At 35.7% G+C, this 21,911-nt stretch overlaps 1 protein-coding gene across 2 annotated transcripts in view; it reads left to right on the forward strand.

Moving 5' to 3' along the window:
• Positions 1 to 1,116: 1,116 nt before the first annotated feature.
• Positions 1,117 to 21,911, forward strand: part of LOC106054486 (uncharacterized) — a 55,246-nt gene continuing 34,451 nt past the window's right edge. The window contains exons 1-2 of one of the 2 annotated variants that reach the window (XM_013210368.2): positions 16,807 to 17,086; positions 19,053 to 19,886. In XM_013210368.2, coding sequence (XP_013065822.2) covers positions 19,882 to 19,886 — 5 coding nt within the window. In that variant the 5' untranslated portion in view covers positions 16,807 to 17,086; positions 19,053 to 19,881. Of the gene's footprint in view, positions 1,260 to 16,806; positions 17,087 to 19,052; positions 19,887 to 21,911 lie in introns of those variants that run through there. The other variant, XM_056022704.1, reaches the window with a different exon arrangement.

Genomic DNA, 21,911 nt, shown 5'->3' on the forward strand with positions numbered 1-21,911 from the left:
GAGAACCTTATAGCGCTGCCCCAGTTGTTTTGTTTTTCGCCGAAGGTTGAGAAATGCTGCTTTTTTTATTCTCATATATATATATACATATATGTGTGTGTGTGTGCGCGCGTGTGTGTGTGTGTGTGTGCACGTGTATGCGTAGGGTTAGGGTTTACTGGGCGTTAGGGTTAGGGTTTGGAAAAAAATCGCCCCCCCCACTCCAAAGTTCTGGATCCGCTAGTGGTTTGAATCCTGGTGTTGATTCTCGGTGGACCACTTCGGGGGCCGATTTTGAGTTTTTTGTTTCCACACAAACTGTCTTTGTAACCTTGTTTTCGTGAGGATTTGAATAAGAGATTGACCCATTACAAAATACTTAGATCAATCAGAGATTCATTATAAGACATCAGTTAGGCCAGGTTCACATCTAACTTCACATTTACTTTCAACTATCCATTGGTCTGCTGGACCAGGATCTGTCAACCTTCTTTCTCCATTCTTCACTGTCATTTGTCTTTGATAGAATTTATTCTGATGTACTTTCTGAAAATATTGAAACTTGCCTTTTTACCTGACTGGGTGGACCACTTCGGGGCCCTATTTTGAGTTTGTGTTTAAACACAAGCTTTGTAACCTTTTTTTCTTTTCGTCTTCTGTGCATATCATCGGCCTGGGCTTTTATTTGGGCCTCTAATGTGTGTCCCGCGATCTTCGTAAGAGCTTTACAGCTTATTTTGGTGGAGGCGATTTTCCAACATTCTGACTACATTTACAAATGTGTACAACAAGTAACAATTAGATCTAGGCTACCACAAATAGAATTCCACTATCTCTACATACTGATTAGGAAAAGAAAATAACAAGTTTTAAATACTCATACGCCTCCTGTTATTGAGAAGCCTGTCATTGACACGCAAAGGCCGACACTACCGATAACAAGATAGTATTTGTAAAAAAAAAAATTCTTACAGGAAAAAAAATAAGTCTCAATTGTTTCATATTTTAAAACTAGTTGGTTTCTTACTAAGGCTATCAGATAGGATTGTGTTGGTTGCTTTGATATCTGGCTATTGTCCTGGATACTTTACTGGGAAGAATGTTTCAGTATTTTTGATTTTTGAATTACGGAAGTGAACCTTGCAGAACGTTAGGTTTATAATCTATGAGCAATCATCTTATTTGTGGTAGATGGACACAATCTTATTTCTTTTAAACTTGAAGATGGCTATGAACTTCAATATTCGATTTAAAAAGCCTTCCTTTTGTGGCAGGCGAAGGTAGACGTTTTCTTGTTAATTTTCAACGAATAATTGTTTGTTCAAATTCTTTTTTTTTCCGCGCTCATTTAGTCTAAGAGCATAATTCTCGTTTCAAGCAAAGTCTAATGTTAAACTCAGTGCAAGTTCATGTTTTAGATCTACATCTCAATATTTCTCACGAACTGATACACCGCTAAAACTATGTGGGTTTATTCCGTTGCGGTCACAAGGAATGGATTTACATAGAACCCGACAAGCGGGAGGTTAGAACAGAGAATACAGGGAGAAGCCCACATTTTTTCTGTACTCGTCTAGCAGTGGTCGAATCCGGTGCTGTAAGATGGAGGAGCAGGTTAGTGGCCCTTGTAGTAATTAACTGAGCAGGTTAGTGCCCCTTGTAGTAATTAATGGAGCAGGTTAGTGGCCCTTGTAGTAATTAACGGAGCAGGTTAGTGGCCCTTGTAGTAATTAACGGAGCAGGTTAGTGGCCCTTGCAGTAATTAACGGAGCAGGTTATTGGCCCTTGTAGTAATTAACGGAGCAGGTTAGTGGCCCTTGTAGTAATTAATGGAGCAGGTTAGTGGACCTTGTAGTAATTAATGAGCAGGTTAGTGGCCCTTGTAGTATTTAATGGAGCAGGTTAGTGGACCTTGTAGTAATTAATGGAGCAGGTTAGTGACCCTTGTAGTAATTAATGGAGCAGGTTAGTGGCCCTTGTAGTAATTAATGGAACAGGTTAGTGGCCCTTGTAGTAATTAATGGAGCAGGTTAGTAGCCCTTGTAGTAATTAATGTGAACAAAATACAAATTACTGAACTGAACTGAAATTACTGAAAAAGAGTTAATCTCTGGACTAGGTTTGGGTCAAGCTCTCCCTTAGCATGCGTGAGTGTATCCCTCATTCATGTCACTCTTAGTGTCTCTGTTCTCACTGTATCTCTTCCCCTCTCTTAATTATTTCTCTCTATTCTTCTTTCTTTCTTTCTCTCCCTCCTATGGCCCCATATATATAAGCCAAATCTATCTATCTATCTATCTATCTATCTATCTATCTATCTATCTATCTATCTATCTATCTATTTATCTATCTATCTATCTATCAATCAATCAATCTATCTATCTATCTGTCTGTCTCTCTCTGATAATCTTTAGGCTGCTATGTACCAATAGTTGCTACCGTGTTATGCCTTTATTATGTTGTCCAGATAATCAAAAAAGGTAGTTTTGAATAAGTGTGTGTTTCAATTGCTTTTCAAGTGCATGTGCAACACGGCACTTGATCAGCACACTAGAATCTAAAATAACGGTAATCGCTGTCAATCAACAATAGACACTAAATAGGTCAAAAGTTACAGGTCCACCTGCCGAACTCTAAAGTGGAGATAATATCATAGGATTAGTTTTTTATTGTCTTTTAATGTAACGCACATGTTGTGAATGGTCGCCATTATTTAGTTATAATTTCATTGAGACAGATCAATCCTTATCATGTATTTATTGTCTTTAAAAAAATACATATTTGTTTCGGATCATTTTAATATGAACTTAAAGAGACAGATGTGCGATTGCCTTTTTTAAATTTCGCTAATAGAAAAATTGGTTTGATTTTACCGTTTTTTAAGATCGGCCGTGGCTTGAGTAGGCTGAAGCTAACCGGCCCACAAATCGTATGTTATGCATCTTCGTGGCTAGGCGTTTGTGATTTGATCTTTCATAAAAGGCCTTTGTTTTCGAGGGCCGATCACAACGCTCCGTAGGCCCATTCAATAGGAGAATATTATAGAAGGATGGCTGGTCGTGCGGTATGCGCGCTGGACTGTCGTTCAGTCGTCTCAGTGTTCCCGGGGTTCAAACCCTGCCGCCACCCTCCACCCCCCCCGTTGTCCTGCAGGTGGTTTGGTCTAGGATGTAGATTTTCTTCAACTCTGAACATCCGAAACATGTCAAACATTTTTCAAACAAAATTAACTCTTTCTCTCCGTAATTATTTTTTCCACGTTTCGACAGAATTCTTCATTTTGCTCAGTACTATTTCACTCCCCTGTTATGATTGGGCTTCAATATGGCTGCCTGGTCGTGCGGTTTGCGCGCTGGACTGTCGTTCGGATTTATCGACGGTCGAGGGTTCAAACCCTGCCCGCTCCCATCCCCCGTCGTCCTGCGGGAGGTTTGGACTAGGAAGTAAACTATCTTCAACTCTGAAGGAACATCCGAAACATGTAAAACAAACATTTTACAATAACTTTGTCGTATGTAATTAGAAAATGTTTTATTTGGTATAAAATTAAAGGGGAGTTCATGCTCATTTTATCTAACACAAAGTAAAGTTTATAAAATTCAACATTAGCTTTTTTTTTAATGAGGACAAATCAACGATGGTATCGTCAATTCGGCCAATTATAGAATATGCATCCTCCGTTTGGGACCCCTCAACTCAAGAAAACATTAAGAAACTGGAACAGACACAAAATAGAGCAGTGAGATTCATAACAAACGAATATTCACCTTTAGTAAAATCACTAAATTTAGAAAGCCTTCAGGACAGAAGACTCAAAAGTAAAGTAGCAATCATACATAAAACACTGAACCATAATCTTCAAATACAAAAAACAAAATTTAATAAAATACTCAGAAAGACACAAAGATAAAGGCACATTCCTCGAACCATATGCTAGGACAAATTTGTACAAATACTCCTTCTTCCCTAGTGCTATTAGAGCATGGAATGGGTTGCCTGAGCTAGCCAGTAAAACCAGTGACTTGGCAGAATTTAAGTCATTGGTTAATATGCATGACTAAATGCATGACGCGTAGGACGTAATCATCTTCTTTTTTGAAGTAACGTCTGTATTATATAAGATAAGATAAGAAGGAGTTTATATCGTGCTGTCAGAGGCCCATGAACTTCCGGCCTATCGGGCATATGCCTTAATGCCCATATAACCAGCCCACCCCTGCCCCATTTCCTACGACTGCAACACTCCCTCCCCAACACCCAATAATTTTAGTCGTCGTTTGAGTGTGTGTTGGTGTTTGTGTGTTCTTGTGTAGCGGTAACACCGTGGTGACATTAGTACCAAAAAGAAAAAAATAATGCCTGCCGCACTAAGTTATATCCCCTTGAGTAGATATATAGGTCTGTGTTGGCGCATGCATTTGATTGTTTCGTTACTTGTTTACGTATTACGTCGAGGATTGAACGTTGTAACTCTTCAGTGTGACTTTACAGTAAAGAGAATACACAGCTCCTTTACAGTTCTGTCTGCTGGAAGTTTGAGCCAGCTTTTTAGATTTCGTAATCTTCTTATCTCTAGTAACGTCGGAAATGCATTTTTAAAAAAAAACAACTAATGTTTGAACTTGTCAAAAAAAGTAAAGGCGGATACATGGCGCCTACAAAACCCTGGCATTTTTGGCAGACGGGATTGGTTGCCAAGTAGGCCTATGGCAATTCACATGGGAGATGGGCACTTCTGTTTTAACCCTTAAAGTGCTGAGCTGTTTTACTATGAGTGCATAAAAAATGAAATTACAATTCTGATGTTTAGAGGCTAATCTACCACAAGCGTTTAAAGGGTTAAAGCCGTGCTACTTGACAGTACTACGGTTGTAGACGTTAACTTTCTGGCAGCCTGGGCTGCCAACTATGTAATTCTTAGGTCAGCTCCTGCAACTACGTTTGTGCTACTTGTTGAACTCTTTCTCTCCGAATCAACGATACCACCGTTGATTTTGACCTCATTAAATTTAATTAATAATTTAATTGTATAAACTTGACTTTGTGTTATGTAAGAAGAGCATGAATTTCCCTTTGATTCTATACCAAATACAACATTCTTTGATAACAAACAACAAAGCTATTGAAGCTTTAACAGGGGTAGTGAAATAGTAATTATCAAAATGTAGAATTCCTTCGAAACGTGGAAAAATAATTACGGAGGGAAAGAGTTAAAGTGCAGAGAGGGACCAAGACAAATAGACCCCACTCCGCGCCGCCCCCCCCCCCCCCATGATCTCAGACCTATGCATGCGTCAATCATCTGAGTCCACCCAGCTCGAATGGGTACCTGACACTAGTTGGGGAAAAGTAAAGGCGGTTGGTCGTTGTGCTGGCCACATGACACCCTCGTTAACCATGGGCCACAGAGACACATGAACTTTACAACGTCTGCCCTATAGGCCTGAAATGGGAACTTTACCTTCATTTCGTGGAGGCCGAAAAAAGAGAAAGAGAAAACAGGGCCGCGTCTAATATGGCGTCTCTCACCTTCTCAGAAGACCGAAAGTTCGTGGGCGCAAAGAGGCTGTGGAAGTCGCCTATGGCCGATCTCTGTGGAGCTTGCAGTCCTATACGCCGAACGGCGCGGGAGGACTTAGCTCTGAATAGGTCTAATAGATTATTTGGTAACTTCTATTTCGATTCTCAACCACGATGGACAAGTAGGTCCATGGTTTATCAGGTAAAAAAAAAATTGTGTCATGGGGGGGGTACACCCACATTGCTACTTTCTTCCCGTGCTTCTTTTTTCGTTTCTTCCCCCCCCCCCAACCCCTCTTTAACTCTTTCTCTCCGTAATTATTTACCACATTCTGGTGGAATCAAAGCTGGTATCGTCAGTTAGGAGAGAAAGAGTTAAAAAAAAAAGACGCTATCTTTTTATGGAATCATGTCGTTGTTATGAAAAAGTAACTCGAAAAAAGTTAAAAGGCGAAGTTTTTTTTTCTATAAAGAAAGTTAACTCCTGTTGACAAAACATGCACTTCACTTTTATGGCACTTCAATCAATTTAGCTTTTGACAATAACCAGGAAAGGGGAGAGGATAGGGGTGAGAGGGAGAGTATGACAACTGTAAAGTACTTCAGCTCCCATTGCTTATTGCATGAGTTTTACCCAACGATTCTATGAACTTAAATCCTCCCCCCCCCAACTCCAAAAAAAAAAATGTCCTAGTTGCGGTGGGGTTGGGGTGACAAAAAAAGCCGCACCTACCTTATATGTTATAACGTTCCTGGTTTAGGTATGGTATAAGTCTATGAGTGTGTGTGTGTGAAGGTGTGCGTGTCAATATGTGTAGTTCAATGTGCACTTTTACTAAAGAAAAACCCAACCACTAGTTGAATGAGTTAAACAGTAGAGTGGATATCTGTGATTGATTTAGGTAGGCTCTAAAATATTTCTACTACTTGCAGACTAACATTGCATGTCATAAGGTAGGAATTCTCTTAAAAGTATTTGATTATTTGTTTTTAGTAGTAAATATTTATTTGAACTATAACCAATGGTGGGCATTACTTGATCTGCTTCTCGTTAACACACGTGAATACATTTACAAAGCCTTCAGGACAGAAGACTCAAAAGTAAAGTAGCAATCATACATAAAACACTGAACCATAATCTTCAAATACAAAAACAAAATTTAATAAAATACTCTGAAAGACACAAAGATAAAGACACATTTCCTGGTCCCATATGCTAGGACAAATTTGTACAAATACTCCTTCTTCCCTAGTGCTATTAGAGCATGGAATCGGTTGCCTGAGCTAGCCAGGAAAACCAGTGACTTGGCAGAATTTAAGTCATTGGTTAATATGCATGACTAAATGCATGACGCGTAGGACGTAATCATCTTTTTTAAAGTAACGTCTGTATTATATAAGATAAGATAAGAATATTCGTTTATGTAAAACTATTCTGTTTAAACTCATAATCTCTTTCGTTTGAAATGAAAAGCATGAATTACGTATCTTGGTGTCCGGTCATTTAATCTATATTCACTTAATCCCGAGTCATTCCATCCTCAGATTTTAAATCCAGAATCCCTTAATCTTTGGAGGCACGGTAGCTGAGTGGTAAAGCGCTTGATCATTGAGCTGGCCACGTGATCTCCTCGTGAAAACGTGGGCCACGTATATTTGTTCCATGATATATTTATTAATCACTAGAGCGCACTGGCGGATCCAGAACTTTTGAGTGGGGGGGGGGGCGATTTTTTTCCAAACCCTAACCCTAATGCCCAATAAACCCTAACCCTATGCATAAACGTGCGTATATATAAATATATATATATATATGAGAATTTTTAAAAAGCAGCATTTCTCAACCTTTGGTGAAAAACAAAACAACTGGGGCATCGCTATAAGGTTTTCAAGTGGTTCGCCCCGACGCCAAAAGCGTTTTCTTGTTTTTTTCACTGCAGAAAAGTATTCTCCTGACATTTACAGCTCATTATTCATCAGTGGAGTTCGGGGCGAAGCCCCGCCGCCAAAAGCGTTTACTTGCATTCTTCACTGTAGAAACGCATTCTCCTGACATCTACAACTCATTATTTATCAATGGAGTTCGGGGCGAAGCCCCGCCGCCAAAAGCGTTTACTTGCATTCTTCACTGTAGAAACGCATTCTCCTGACATCTACAACTCATTATTTATCAATGGAGTTCGGGGCGAAGCCCCGACGCCAAAAGTGTTTTCTTGCATTATTCATTGCAATAACGCATTCTCCTGACATCTACAACTCATTATTCATCAATGGAGTTCGGGGCGAAGCCCCGCCGCCAAAAGAGTTTTCTTGCATACTTCACAGAAGAAACGTATTCTCCTGACCTAAAACTCATTATTCATACTATTAAAAAAGGACCTTTTGAATAATGTTGTACTTGAAAAATATTCTAATATGAATTTATAGGCCCTTAATACATTGCAAAAAATCCGATTTGTTCCTTGAAAAGATAAGATACCCCACATATTTAGATTTTGGCTTTGAGGATCTCCACCGAAAAAAAATTATTCGATAAATAATATTCAATAAAATTAAAGTATAAATTGTGAGTTATAGTCCCAAATTTATTTAACTAGAAAAATATCAGATTGAGTAAAGGTTAGAAAAAGGCGACTATGAAAAAATGATTTGGGTTTAGAACTCATCTCAATCGTGACTCTTATACATAAACTCTGTCTGGAAATGGGAGGGGCGGTAGAGTGAAAACGATTAATCCTCGCTCCTTTAATAATTTCTGCTAAAGATTGCATTTGGCATTAAAGAATAGGGGTGTGGCGACTCGATATAAGAATTTAATTTATAGTATATATAAATTATATTAGTGACAGATGTTTTTGTTTTGTAATTTCCTAACTGTAATACAAAAAGAAAAAGTATTGGTTTGTCCGATGGGGGAAAGGCGATTGCATGAATCGCCCCTCCCACCTGGTACAACCCTTTTTCATTTAAATTTTACTAATGATAAAATTTGAGATTAGAGTGTGGTACGACCTAATATACAATGAGTTCACATATCAATATGTAGTTTATATTATATAGATATTCAACTAATTTTGTTCACAAACTATGATTCTCCATAAAAATAGGACCGCCCCCCACCCCACTCAGAGGGCTAGAGTGGGAAGGGCAGTACATGCAATTTCCCCCTCCCCCAACCTCACCGAAACGGCCAAGATACAAGAAGGCGAGCGACATAATATAAATCTATATATTAATTCAACTAATTTTGTTCAAAAACTATGATTTCTCCATTAAAGTAGGACCGCCACCCCCCTCAAAAGGTTTAGGTGGGAAGGGCAGTAGAGATAAATTGGCAAACAGGGAACGACATAATACAAAGATCGGTTAAAATATCAATAACAAGTTTTAATCACATAGATATTTAATTGATTCTGTTAGCAAGCTGTGATTTCTACAAAGAAATTGGACCGCCCCCCCCACTCGAAAGTTTAGGGGGGGGGCGGGATTGATACCATCGCCCCCTCCCGACCCCACCAAATCGGCCAACATACTAGAGGGGGGGGGCGAAATAATCTAAAAATAGGTGGAAATATAAATAATTAGTATATATTATTAACATAAGTAATGAATTCGTATACAAATTGTGTGAATTCTATACTAAAATTCGTCCGCCCCCCCCTTCGGGGGGGGGGGGGGTCGGCCGAGTGGGGGGGGGCGATCGCCCCTACCGCCCCCCCCTGGATCCGCCAGTGCTAGAGCGACGTGTATAGCTCGTTTAGGGATTAGGGACTTGATGGGCTTCATAGTTGTAGACGCTGGCAGAAGAAAAAACGCCAGAGAAGAAAAGCAAGACAAACGACACTAGCTCCAGCTGGAATAACCTGCCCAGTGTGCGGCCGAACATTCCGGGCTCACATAGGTCTCACCAGCCACATGAGGAGGCATAAAACCCCAGTGCAAAGCCCTCAGCCCCCCTGGATGACAAAGTGGTCATCATCGAACCACGATGGACGAACTATATATATATATAGACTAGTTGTAGACACATTTCTTTTCCCGACACATAAATCATGTCCGTTCCTTCCGATCTGAAGATAGCTTTGTCTTGCGTCCATACAAATGTTTATCTTGTCGAACAGGTTAATTAGAGACATTTACTCTGCTAACAATTCCACTTTAGGTTTATTAAACAAACGAAATATAAGAAATGTATTTTTTAAATAAGGATTATCTAAGGGGAAGAACCCCATGTTTACAGCAGAATATCTCTCAATACTATACTATATTTACCCTTTTGATAGCAAACAAAATTAATTAACTACCACTATTTAATTAAATAGTTTTTTTTTTTTAATTAATTCATGTGTTTGTTCAGTACAATGAATAATTGTGAAAAGGTTCAACTTCATCCGAGAATGGGAAGTGGGAGTTATAATGTGAGGCCCTAATCCAGTGATGCCCAACCTTATTCGGGCCATTTTAATTTCCGACGCTCGTGTCGCGGGCCACATCAACAAAAAGGTAAAAAAAAAAGGAAATAGACAATAAATCATTTTTTACAAGAAACCTGTGAATCTAGTGCTTACATTCAGTCATGAAAAGAATATCTAAAACCAACTTTTAAATATCGAGCTGCATAGGTAAGGTACCTAGTCTCAGTCTGATTTCAAAAAGCTGTTAAAGGTTAAAGGTTATGTTCTTTAAAAAGAGCCACCCCTTTCTATATAAAACATATATGTTGGCTTACTATTTGTACCTAGCCATGTGACCCTAACGTAGGGGAGATAATTTTTTTTTAAACTTTTTTTTTTTTTTTGTGGAGAGGGGATTTTTTTTACATTTTATGCCGACGTGTCGGCGTCCGGATGGAATCACGTCGCGGGCCGGGTGTGGCCCGCGGGCCGTATTTTGGGCATCACTGCCTTAATCTATCGCACATCTTATCTATAGCTAAGTCCGGCACTGATACTTAACTACCGATGCTGAAGTAAGACGTACTTGTTTATTACATATAAATCCAATTAATTAATTACACAAACAGTGGCGTGAACCCAATGTAGGAAAACCTAACCTTAGAGAAGACGAGATCAAACCCAATATAGAGACGTGAGATTACTAGCACGGCTGACTAGAGTTACACCATGAGTAAAATCACTAAACCTTGACTAGAGGTACACCATAAGTAAAATAACTAAACTTTCAGACGCTTCAGAACTGAAGAATAAAAAGTAAAGAAGAAATAACACATAAATGAGATTGGACCAAAGCGCTCTGAACATGTTATAAGCAAGAAAGTAGTGCTATATAAAAGCTATAAATATAAATATATAAAGCACTAGACCATAATGTAGAAATAGGAAAACAAAACCTAATAAAAAAGACACAAAACTACAACCACATTTCTTATTCCATATGCTACGACAAATTCATGCAAGTTGACCTTCTTTCCCAGTGCAGATAGTGTATGGAATGGGTTAACTCCATCAACCAAGAAAACCAACGACTTAGCAGAGTTTAATTCTTCGATGAATTTAACATGCATGACTAGATTGACACGAAAAATGCGTAGGACTTAATTATCTTCTCCATTGAAGTAACGTCTGTAATCTATAAGATAAGGTTCATAAGATAATGTCTTTGTAAGATATTATAACTATTACATAAATAAACTTAAAGATTTATTGCAGCTTAACATAAGCATTTTTTTTTGTCTATAGGCCTACTTGATATTTTGCACATGTTTTGCCCACAATAATTCAAAGAGTTCACTACCAATTTTCTTTTATTATATATTTTGTATATCTATTTGTATAAACTGGCGATATACTTTTGGTGTACACTTGTTTAAACCCTTAACTTAGTTATAATAATAATAATAATAATCTTTATTATCCGTATGTATATTTACCCTACAATTTGTGCATTTCACCAAACAAAAAACATTATAACTATAAGAAACCAAAGTGTACATTCACACCAGACTCACTCATAATTTACATGTGACAAAGTTTATATCAGATTGTTCTTATTTAATGATTTGATTGCCAGGGGAACAAAAGAGTGTTTGTGTCTATTTGTCTTTGCCATCGGGGTCTTATCTTATCTTATATAATACAGACGTTACTTCAAAAAAGAAGATGATTACGTCCTACGCGTCATGCATTTAGTCATGCATATTAACCAATGACTTAAATTCTGCCAAGTCACTGGTTTTCCTGGCTAGCTCAGGCAACCCATTCCATGCTCTAATAGCACTAGGGAAGAAGAAGTATTTGTACAAATTTGTCCTAGCATATGGGACGAGGAATGTGCCTTTATCTTTGTGTCTTTCAGAGTATTTTATTAAATTTTGTTTTTGTATTTGAAGATTATGGTTCAGTGTTTTATGTATGATTGCTACTTTACTTTTGAGTCTTCTGTCCTGAAGGCTTTCTAAATTTAGTGATTTTACTAAAGGTGTTACTCTAGTCAAATGTGAATATTCGTTTGTTATGAATCTCACTGCTCTATTTTGTGTCTGTTCCAGTTTCTTAATGTTTTCTTGAGTTGAGGGGTCCCAAACGGAGGATGCATATTCTATTATTGGCCTAACCAAGGTTAAATAACATTTTAGTTTTATGTTCTTATTTGATTTATAGAAATTTCTTTTAATAAATCCTAATGCTTTGTTTGATTTTTTGTAGTTTCATCAATATGTGGATTCCATGACAGTTTTTCATTTATTATAACACCTAGGTATTTTGCGTTTTTAGTCTGTGTTACTGGTTTGCCATGAATAAGATAAGTGGAATTAATTTGTTTTAGTTTTTTTGTTATTCTTAACAACTGACATTTTTCTGGGTGGAAAGACATGCTCCAATTTGATTCCCATTTCTGTAATTCATCTAATTCTCTTTGTAAAATATCTGTGTCTTGTGTTGTTTTTATTGTTCTATATATTATGCAATCGTCTGCAAATAATCTGACTGTTCCTGAAGTAATGCAATTTGGTAAATCATTTATGTAAATTAAAAATAGTAGTGGACCCAAGACTGTTCCTTGAGGTACACCTGAGTTTACTGTTATCGGTGTTGATTTAGAACCATTTATTATTACAGTTTGTTCTCTCCCTATCAGAAAGTCTTTAATCCACTGATGCAGTGGACCATTAATGCCGAAATATTTTAATTTTTTAAGCAAACTATGGTGGTGAACTTTGTCAAAAGCCTTAGAAAAATCTAGTAAGATAGCATCTATTTGTTCACTATTATCTAAACCTTTTGAAAAATCATCAATTAGTCCTATTAGTTGTGTTTCACATGATCTATATTTCCTAAAGCCATGTTGGTATGGTGTGAGGACATTATGTTTGTCTAAGTGGTTTATGATGTTGCTACATATTATGTGTTCTAGGATTTTACATGTGATGCTGGTAAGTGATACTGGTCTGTAGTTTCCTGGGTCAGATTTTTCTCCTTTTTTAAATAGGGGGGTGACATTATCTTCTTTCCAGTCCTTTGGTACTCTGCCCTGGTTAAGTGAAGCCTGAAAGAGTATTTTGAACACTGGGGCTAGCTCATTACTTAGTTCTTTGAGTAATCTAGCTGGAATACCATCAGGTCCAGAAGCTTTATTTGGTTTGGTGTTGGCTAATAGTTTTTGAATTCCATTTTCTTGTACTACTATATCTTCTATGTTGTCTACTTGGTTCAAATTCAGTAATATGTCTTTGTCTCCTGGGGCTGAGAATGCTGATGCAAAGTATTTGTTTAGAATGTTTGCTTAGAATGTTTGCTTAGAATGTATTTGTTTAGAATGTTTGCTTTAGTTTCATTATCATTATGTATTATGTTATGTTCATCTTTTAATGGCGCTACGCCTGTTGTTTCCATTTTCTTAGACTTAATGTATGACCATAGGTTTTTGTTGTTATCTTTAGATATTACATTGTTTATGTATTCACTCTGCAGCTGTCTGCTTACTTTTTGGGTTAAGTGTTTAATTTTTATATACTTTTTGTAAACTCTTTCTGCATTAGTTTCTTTAAATTTTCTATATAGGTTTTCCTTCCGATATAGATATGTTTATCTGTACACCTTTCAAAGGCTAACATAAAACATAATTACACATGGGCATAAACTTAACATAATTAATAGGCCTAAATGGCTAGACCAAGTTGTACACACAGCATAGAAGTCTAAATATTAGATATAAAAAAAAAAACTACAAAATCTTATAGTGTAAACTAATCATCTCTTATGAGCATATAAGAGGGATATGGAACATCGGAAACATTATAAAAATTAATGACAAAGTAGTTCTCTAAAAATAAATCAGTTGTTCTACATAAAACAAACATACATTGTTTGAAGAGTTTCCTCTTCCTCTTTCCTTACAAAAAAAAAAAAACTATAACAATTTAATATAACAAATCTATACTAGACACTTTTTCTTAAAAGCCAGTATCTACACACTGGTTGTAAAATACATTTACAAGATTGACAGTTAACATTCTATATAGGAACTATTTCTTCTAGTATACTACAGGTACGCAATTCAATAAATTAATTCATTTACATGCTGGCTTCTAAAAATAAGGATAGTCCAACAACATGGACGAAAACCGGGGTAGCGTTATTCAATCTAAACTAGTAAATAAAATTATAATCTAATATAAGAAACAGTGAAAATGTATTTACCTGCAGCCCTACGAAAACACGTGGTGTAGAACCAGGCAATAAAAAGGGAGTGAAGACGAAGTCTATTATTAAACCAGCATTTATTTATTTTGTCATGTAAATACATAGTTGGTACATGATTTTCTATAATGCTTTTAAGATGGTTTTTAATGAAATTCCAGAGGTCATCGACTGGTTGGTTAATGTCTTTTTCTAATAAGAATGTTTGTTGAAAGTTTAATGCAGCTTGGTGTAGTTGTGTTAGGTTACATTTATTCCAGAGTAAGATTTTTCTTTTTTTTCTTGTATCTCTTTTGTGATGGTAAAATCACAAAATCCTGACACAAAGGGTGATTCTTTATTTCGAGGATCTTGTTAGCTTTTTTAATAGATGTTTGTCTCAAACAACTGCCCAAATTTGAAAATTTAGTAAAGTTCCCAATCTTCCTATCACTAGATTATTTCCTGGGCTGAAGAATTACAGTCTATGTTTATATTATGAACAGAAATTGAATAAAAAATCTGTGTGGATGTATATTTTAAAAGATTTGAAATATATCCTGAAGTGAGTCGTGGATTTCAAGGGAAGTAACAAAGAGAAGCATTCCTTATTTACGTAACGTTTACCTTTTCATGCGTATATGAATGTTATCCCCCTTGGTGAGTTTGACTGTAACGGGTTGCAAGACCAGAGAGAGGAGAAAGAGAGCGAGACAAGAAATATGTTGCCAATTATGCCTTTTTTTTTTTTTCTAAACGTCCATCTCAATACATCAAGTTTGCAGTATTTTGCAGTTGCCTAGGTAGACCAAGTGGTTTATATAATAGTTATTTCATTTATTTCTATTTATTTTTGTGTCTGTTATTATTTTAAATTTTTTTACATTCGACTGGTTCCTTTTTTTTTCTCTTTTGACGATCGTAAGCTGTCAGTGGTTAGACTGTTTAAATCTGGGATTAAGATTAACTCTAATTAAATTTATATCTGTTTTAATCCTGGTGTTTGCAGGTAAAATAATACCATCACTGTCAAAAAAAAAAAAAATAATAAAATCAGACCCAGGAAGTTGCCAGAACTATTTCTTGTGCACCCACATAAATTAGTTTAGGTAGTAATTACTACTAGGCTTGGGCTCTAGAATCTAGTACAGGATTCCAGTGAAAAAAACAACAACAGTGGACCGCGTCTACATGTAAAGTTAAAATTAAAAACTCTACTTCTATCTTATCTTATCTTATAATTTACAAGCGTTCGTTCAAAAGAGAATTACGTTTGCGCGTATCCACATGTTAATCTAGTAGTACATGCTAATTAGAGACTTAAGCTTTGCTAATTTAAGTCTTTAGTTTTCCAGGCTAATTCATGCAATCCGTGCTCGAATGACACAAAGCAGAAGGAACATATACAAATTAATCCTAGAATATTCAATTGATTTTTTTTATTAGGTCGTGTTTTTACATCTGTATGTTTTGGCTTGTTTTTTTTAAATATTATCTTGCTACTATACTTAAAAAAAAACAAGTTCATTTTAAAACTACTAGTAAAAAATAAATCAACTACTGTATTAATACGCCGATAGTTTGACAACTCAAGGAGACTTTTGGGTTAATTCGTTTCTAGACCAAAGTTTGCACAAACGTATTACGGGTATATGCTTTGGTTCATTGGCCTAACATGTGAAGGACTCTTTAAAATCAAAATAAATATAGGCTGTATTCTAGAGCTCATCTAGTTCATTAACTCTTTCTCTCCGTAATTATTTTCCTCGTTTCGATAGTATTATTCATTGTGCTCATTTGTATTTCTCTATCCTGTTAGGATTATAAACTTCAATTACTTTTTGGTTCATTATCAGAAAATGTTATAGTTGGTATTGAGTTGTAGGAGAAAGCATGCTCTTTTTACAAGTCACAAATGAAAGTTTATAAATCCAAATATCAATTTAGTTTAATTGGGGTCAAATCAACGTTGGCATCGTCAATTAGGAGGGAAAGAGTTAAATGTGTTTTCCTCATATCCTTGAGTTAGTCTTTGATATACTTATACCATTTACAGACTTAAAAAAAAAAAACAATTGATAATTCCTTTATATATTTAGCAATTCTTCCTACTAACTCTAAACCAATGACTTAACCGAATGTAAGTGTCTAATTAACATGCATGACTTTATTAACAGATTGTATACGGTTATGACGTAGGCCCTAATCATCCTCTCTTTTGGAGTATTGTCTGTAATTTATAACACAATTTAAGATAACACTGAATGCTCAGTACCCTCTAGTGGACATTGAAGAGAAAAGTGAAACATCTTTGAAAAAACTTTCCATAAGGTTTTGAGCAGTTTTTTTTTCCTTGCTCGTGGACTCTATACTGCCCCCCCCCTCTTTTTTTTTTTTAGCTTCTTTGTGTAGCTGCTAATAATCTCGCTGGATCATCAGCTGTTCTACGATACTACTCAATATGGTTTATACATAGAAAGCACATATTTTTATGTTGGTATAAAAAGAAACTACATTTTAAAATGAAAGAGAAATCGACAGCATGCGTTAATTGCATTTATTAAAATACTAGATCTAAACAAATAGCGGAAACATAATAATAAAGTAACAAAACGGGAATGATTGGACTTAAAGTTGGCAAAAAAGTGCAAAGGTAACACGTGAAAAGTTGGCGAACTTTGTCCTATATTGATAGACTGTCTTGTTTTGATTCTGTAAATGGATAAGGAAAAAAAATGTTTCATTTCGTATTTAAAGAGCTACTGTGTATATTTTGTTTTAGTTATTAAGTGGGGTGTATAGTCTGGATCTAATCTAATAATAACTGTAGATATCTTTATTAAATCTAGTCTAGGTTTCAACTTTCGCTGCATTTAGTGTTACTATAGACTATAGCCAGAGAAAAGTTAAAAGACTAAAAAAAAAAAAAGTCTGGTTGAACTGGTTAGGTATGTTCACAGCGATGAATGAGGTTTTCAAATTAACTCTACTAAATCTAGATCTATGTAGATCTACTAGACTAGAGAATCTAAATCTTGAATGTCCAAATCTAGACTGCAGAAGTTTTTTTTTTATTAAAGATAGCAAATGGGACCCAGATCTAGTCCTAGAGTTCTAGACTAATTATCACTAATTTTATACCGGTACTGATATGCTTACGGCTTCGGCGATAATATACTTTCATGGATTATGATTAGAAACTATTATAATTAAAGAGAAGACCTTATCATTTAATTTTTAAAAAAGTTTCAATAATATATTTAATCTAGTACTGGATCCATTAATATTTGACTAGATTTGACTTGATAGTAGTTATTAATTTAAAAAAAAAAAAAAAAGATGCCATTAGTATTAGACGTGACAATGACATTTCTTGACTCGCTTAGAATTAAGAATATCTACTAGATCTTCATATAGATCTAATTTTAGAAGACTAGATCAGATAGTAGATGCAGATAGCCCCGATTACAACACTAGATATATATTTTATATTAAGGAAAAAAGATCTATCTTCCTAAGTCATTTCTATTGAGACTATCAGAATATTATTTTATTTTACAAGATTACTGTACTGAGTGACCCACATTGCACACACACACACACACCAGTAGCACACCACCCGCCACATGCCACAAGTGCGAGAGGTGAGACTGACCTAATAAAAGCCAAGACTGGATGCACCCCGACCAAGTGTGTGCTGGCTAGACATCACAGCTGACTCTGGTGACCTAGATGACAAAGTGTGTGTCGCAGCATCGTCTTCTGCATTGTCAAAGGCTTTTTTTTTTAAAAATACATTTGAAACACACTTGTTCTAATTAGACTGTTTATCTTACACTGTGATTGCTGGCAGAGTACGAAATATTATGATAGATTTCTAATCTAGAAAAGATTGCTAACAAAACAAATTTAAGGCCAATTTTAATTATTCATTAAATTTAAATATAAATATAGGTTATGTCATTTTCTTCAGTAGTAAAAAAAAAAACACTTTTAGTCAGATAGATGTAATGAGCAGGGACAAAAAAACAACAACAAAAAATACATAATTGGCCGTAATGACATTGTTATGAGTTTAATTTTGTTTAAACTATTTAAAGCATCTTTAATAACCAGTTTTTACCCCCACACATATAGTAAGCTTACATTTTTTGTGGTCTATTTAGAACCTTTATAGACATCCATATAGATCTAAATAGTATTATAGTAAGCAATTATATTTTTATAATATCTATCTAGTCTAGTATGAAAATAAAATTTTTCCTTTTTTCTTTTATTTTCATTTAGAGCCTTTTTACTAGATTTACATTTAGAGATTTTACATCTCCTACTAGTAAAAGTTAAAAAACAGCACATAATTTTTTAGTTTTATTGTAAATAATTTACCTTAATTAAGGCTTGCATTATACTATTTTGGTATCTTTTATATTAAGAAACTTAATTACATGGAAAGTATTTATAACTTTTTTTTTTAAAGCCAGAACAAAAATAAAATAATTAAAAAATTTTACAGTAAAAAATGTACTTACATAGCTTAAGGGTATCTCAGCATATCCATTCCATTAGAGTGCATGGAGTCTTAAATTCTGGGTAGAGGCCTAGAGTTGTATTTTAAATTTAGGGGACAGTTCTGAGTAGCTTTAGCTACTATCAGATATTTGTTGGTTAAAAAACTATATAAGTGGTCACTTATAGTGGTTGGCCACCTGACAAAAACAACAAGCCTCTGAATTTTCACCTGTCTAATGGTTTATAAAACGCTATTTAATAGTTTTCTTTAGTTATAATAGGAGACAGTAACTTAAGTTTGTTGGTCCAGTTTGTTAAAACATAAATGAGCTTTATCAGCGTTTGATTAGTTACAAAATGTTATTGTGAACAAAGAAATTCTAATGCTAATGATTCATTATGAAGGACGAAACAGCGTGTTCTATTGGCAGAATGTGTAAATTCTTATGGACCCAAGACTTATCATTTCTAGGCTTGGAAGGATGCTAAGGATTCAGGCAGATGGAAACTGCTTGGTTAGTAGGTTCTACAGATAACGATGAAGACAAAGATGCCGTATTCATTCCGATGGTTCGGTTCCAAGATGGTCATCGTCAGAATGATAGAACCGCCAGAGAACCGTCTAGACTGCAGAGTGATAGAAATTCAAGAGGCTACTCACCGATTCAAGATAAGGACGTTTACTTTCCCATTGATGAAGCTGCTTGGACAGATGACAGAACGTCACCGAATAGGAACAGTGAGGGATATGCCACCACAGACTCATTCCCCATTGATGAAGCTGCTTGGACCATGTCCAATACATATTCAGAGATCAGAGAACCTGTGGTCCCGGTAGAGGGGAGAGATGGCAAAGTTTTATTTGCTTTGAAACGACACGAATCCTCGCGTAAGCCGGCTAGACCCAGAACTTTAAATCTCCATCCATTAAGCTCCATCTCATCCAGCAGCTACCCTGACAGCTCACTCAGTACTCAGAGCTCACAGATCTCTGTGGAATCCAATATCAACTTTGGCTTTCAAGACCTGGATGATGGCAGTAGCCTTGTAAACCACAGGCTGATTAAGTTTGAGCACGACACAGCCATGTTGTTTCGCTCACTCAGCAGGCCCCAGCAGAAGAATAAAAAACCCTGGCACAGGCTGTTGTCAGTCTGGTGGAATAGTCTCTTGGCTTTGTGTTGTTCCTGTTGTCGCAGACGTGGTTCCTGCAGATTGACTTGCAGCTGTCGAGATGAGGTTAGTTTGATTTGATTTTATGAATGCTAATGCCGTATAATACAAAAAAGTTGACTTCAATCGAAAATATGCACGATTCCTGTTTTGTAAATCTGGTCCTAGTTGTTTGAAATTATTGATTTCATAATAATTATGTCTTGCATTAGTGTATTTAATGGATCTACTCTGCAGTAGGGAAGGGCCACTTCAAATGATTTTTATCAAAAGACAATTTTTTGTATTTCCTATTCGTATGAGTAAATTAAAAGATATGTAGGAAATAGAGTCTGATGCAATTTTTACAAAGCTTATATTAACTCACTTTGTCTGTCGTTCTGGCAAAAAGTTTGAACATATTTTTTCTCACATTTTCCATTCTCGGATCAAATTGAAACTTTGCATAATTATTCATTGTGCCTGAAAAGACATGAATCAATAAAAAATAATTAACAAATTAGTTAATTAATTATTGGTGATTAATTATTTTGTTTGATATCAAAATAAGGGGCATAACTTCTAATTAATGAGAGATGTGGATGTATATATGGATTTAATCCCCTTATGACATTTTGACACTTTTTTTTCTCCCACTTTACTTTACCGATCAAATTGAAATTTGCATAATTATTCATAGTCGATGGCAATACACGAATCAATCCAAAAACTAAACAATTAGTTAATCAATTAGTACTAATTAATTAATATTGTTTTATATGGCAGAAAGGGAGCTAAACCCTGCCATTTTCAGATAAATTGCAGTAATTAGTGGCTTTTCGCCTTAGATATGGAGGCTCGGTGGCTGAGTGTTAAAGCGCTTGACTTCCGAATCGGGTTCTGGGGTTTGAATCCTGGTGAAGACTGGGATTTTAAATTTCGGGATTTACGGGCGCCTCTGAGTCCACCCAGCTCTAATGGTACCTGACATTAGTTGGGGAAAAGTAAAGGCAGTTGGTCGTTGTGCTGGCCACATGACACCTTCGTTAACCGTAGGCCACAACAGTATCAGATGACCTTTACATCATCTGCCCTATAGACCACAAGGTCTGAAAGGGGAACTTTACTCTTACTTTAATTCCCTTAGATAAGTTTTTTATATTTTTTTAGTTATCTTTTTTCTTTTGCTTGCTACATTTTTCAAATACAGTCACTTGATTCTCTTGCCATTTATGTAGAAAGCTGCATTCATGTTTTACATGTCTATTTGTGCTGACTCTGTATTCTAACAAAGTAGAGCAACCCAAAATATTTTTCACTGCTAATAGTTCTGTTTTTTATGTATAATTCTCCAAATATTTTTTTGCATGCTTTTAAACTTTTTTCCCCAACATGAACTCATTCTAAAGTAGGCCATAACCAAAATCAATTATTTGAGTCATTATATTTTATATTTAATGTTCTCGTGCATAGGAGCAGCCTTACAAAATATATAATATATAATAAGTATTATTTTACTTATTACATCAAAATAAGATGCGTAATTATGAAGCGGCATTTTCCCATTACGAATACAATGTACGTGTTTAAAAAGTTTTTAAAATTTGAGTTGTTTCCCTTTGTTAAAAAAACAACAACATGTCCGCGGGGTAATGTTTAATCATTTTATTGTTGTAATATAAAGTTAGGACTTCTATTTCGGTGTGGGGCGATCGTCCCCCTTACCATTCAATTGACTGGATTTAGGAACTGCAAAGGGTGGAGGGTTAAAGGCTTAAAAGTATTTTTTAAATCATATAATGGTAAAACCATTTATCTAATGTATAGTAATAATACAGACGCTACTTCAAAAGATAATGATTACGTCCTACATTAAAAATATATGTAAGTTCTCAACATACTTTCCCTAAACTACTTTATTTTTAGTACTTTGGGTTACTAACAAGTTGACTTGGGTTCGAGTCCTTTCTTCCTTCCTTGCTCTGCTTGTATCTTGTTTCATCTTATAAATCACTGACGTTTCTCCAGAAGATTATTACACCCTGTTCATTTGTTCATCTAATCGTGCGTGTTAATTAGAGACGTCATTTCTGCTGAGTCATTGGTTTTCTT

Source organism: Biomphalaria glabrata, chromosome 3 (genome assembly GCF_947242115.1).
Source record: "Biomphalaria glabrata chromosome 3, xgBioGlab47.1, whole genome shotgun sequence".
NCBI classification, from domain to species: Eukaryota; Metazoa; Mollusca; class Gastropoda; family Planorbidae; genus Biomphalaria; species Biomphalaria glabrata.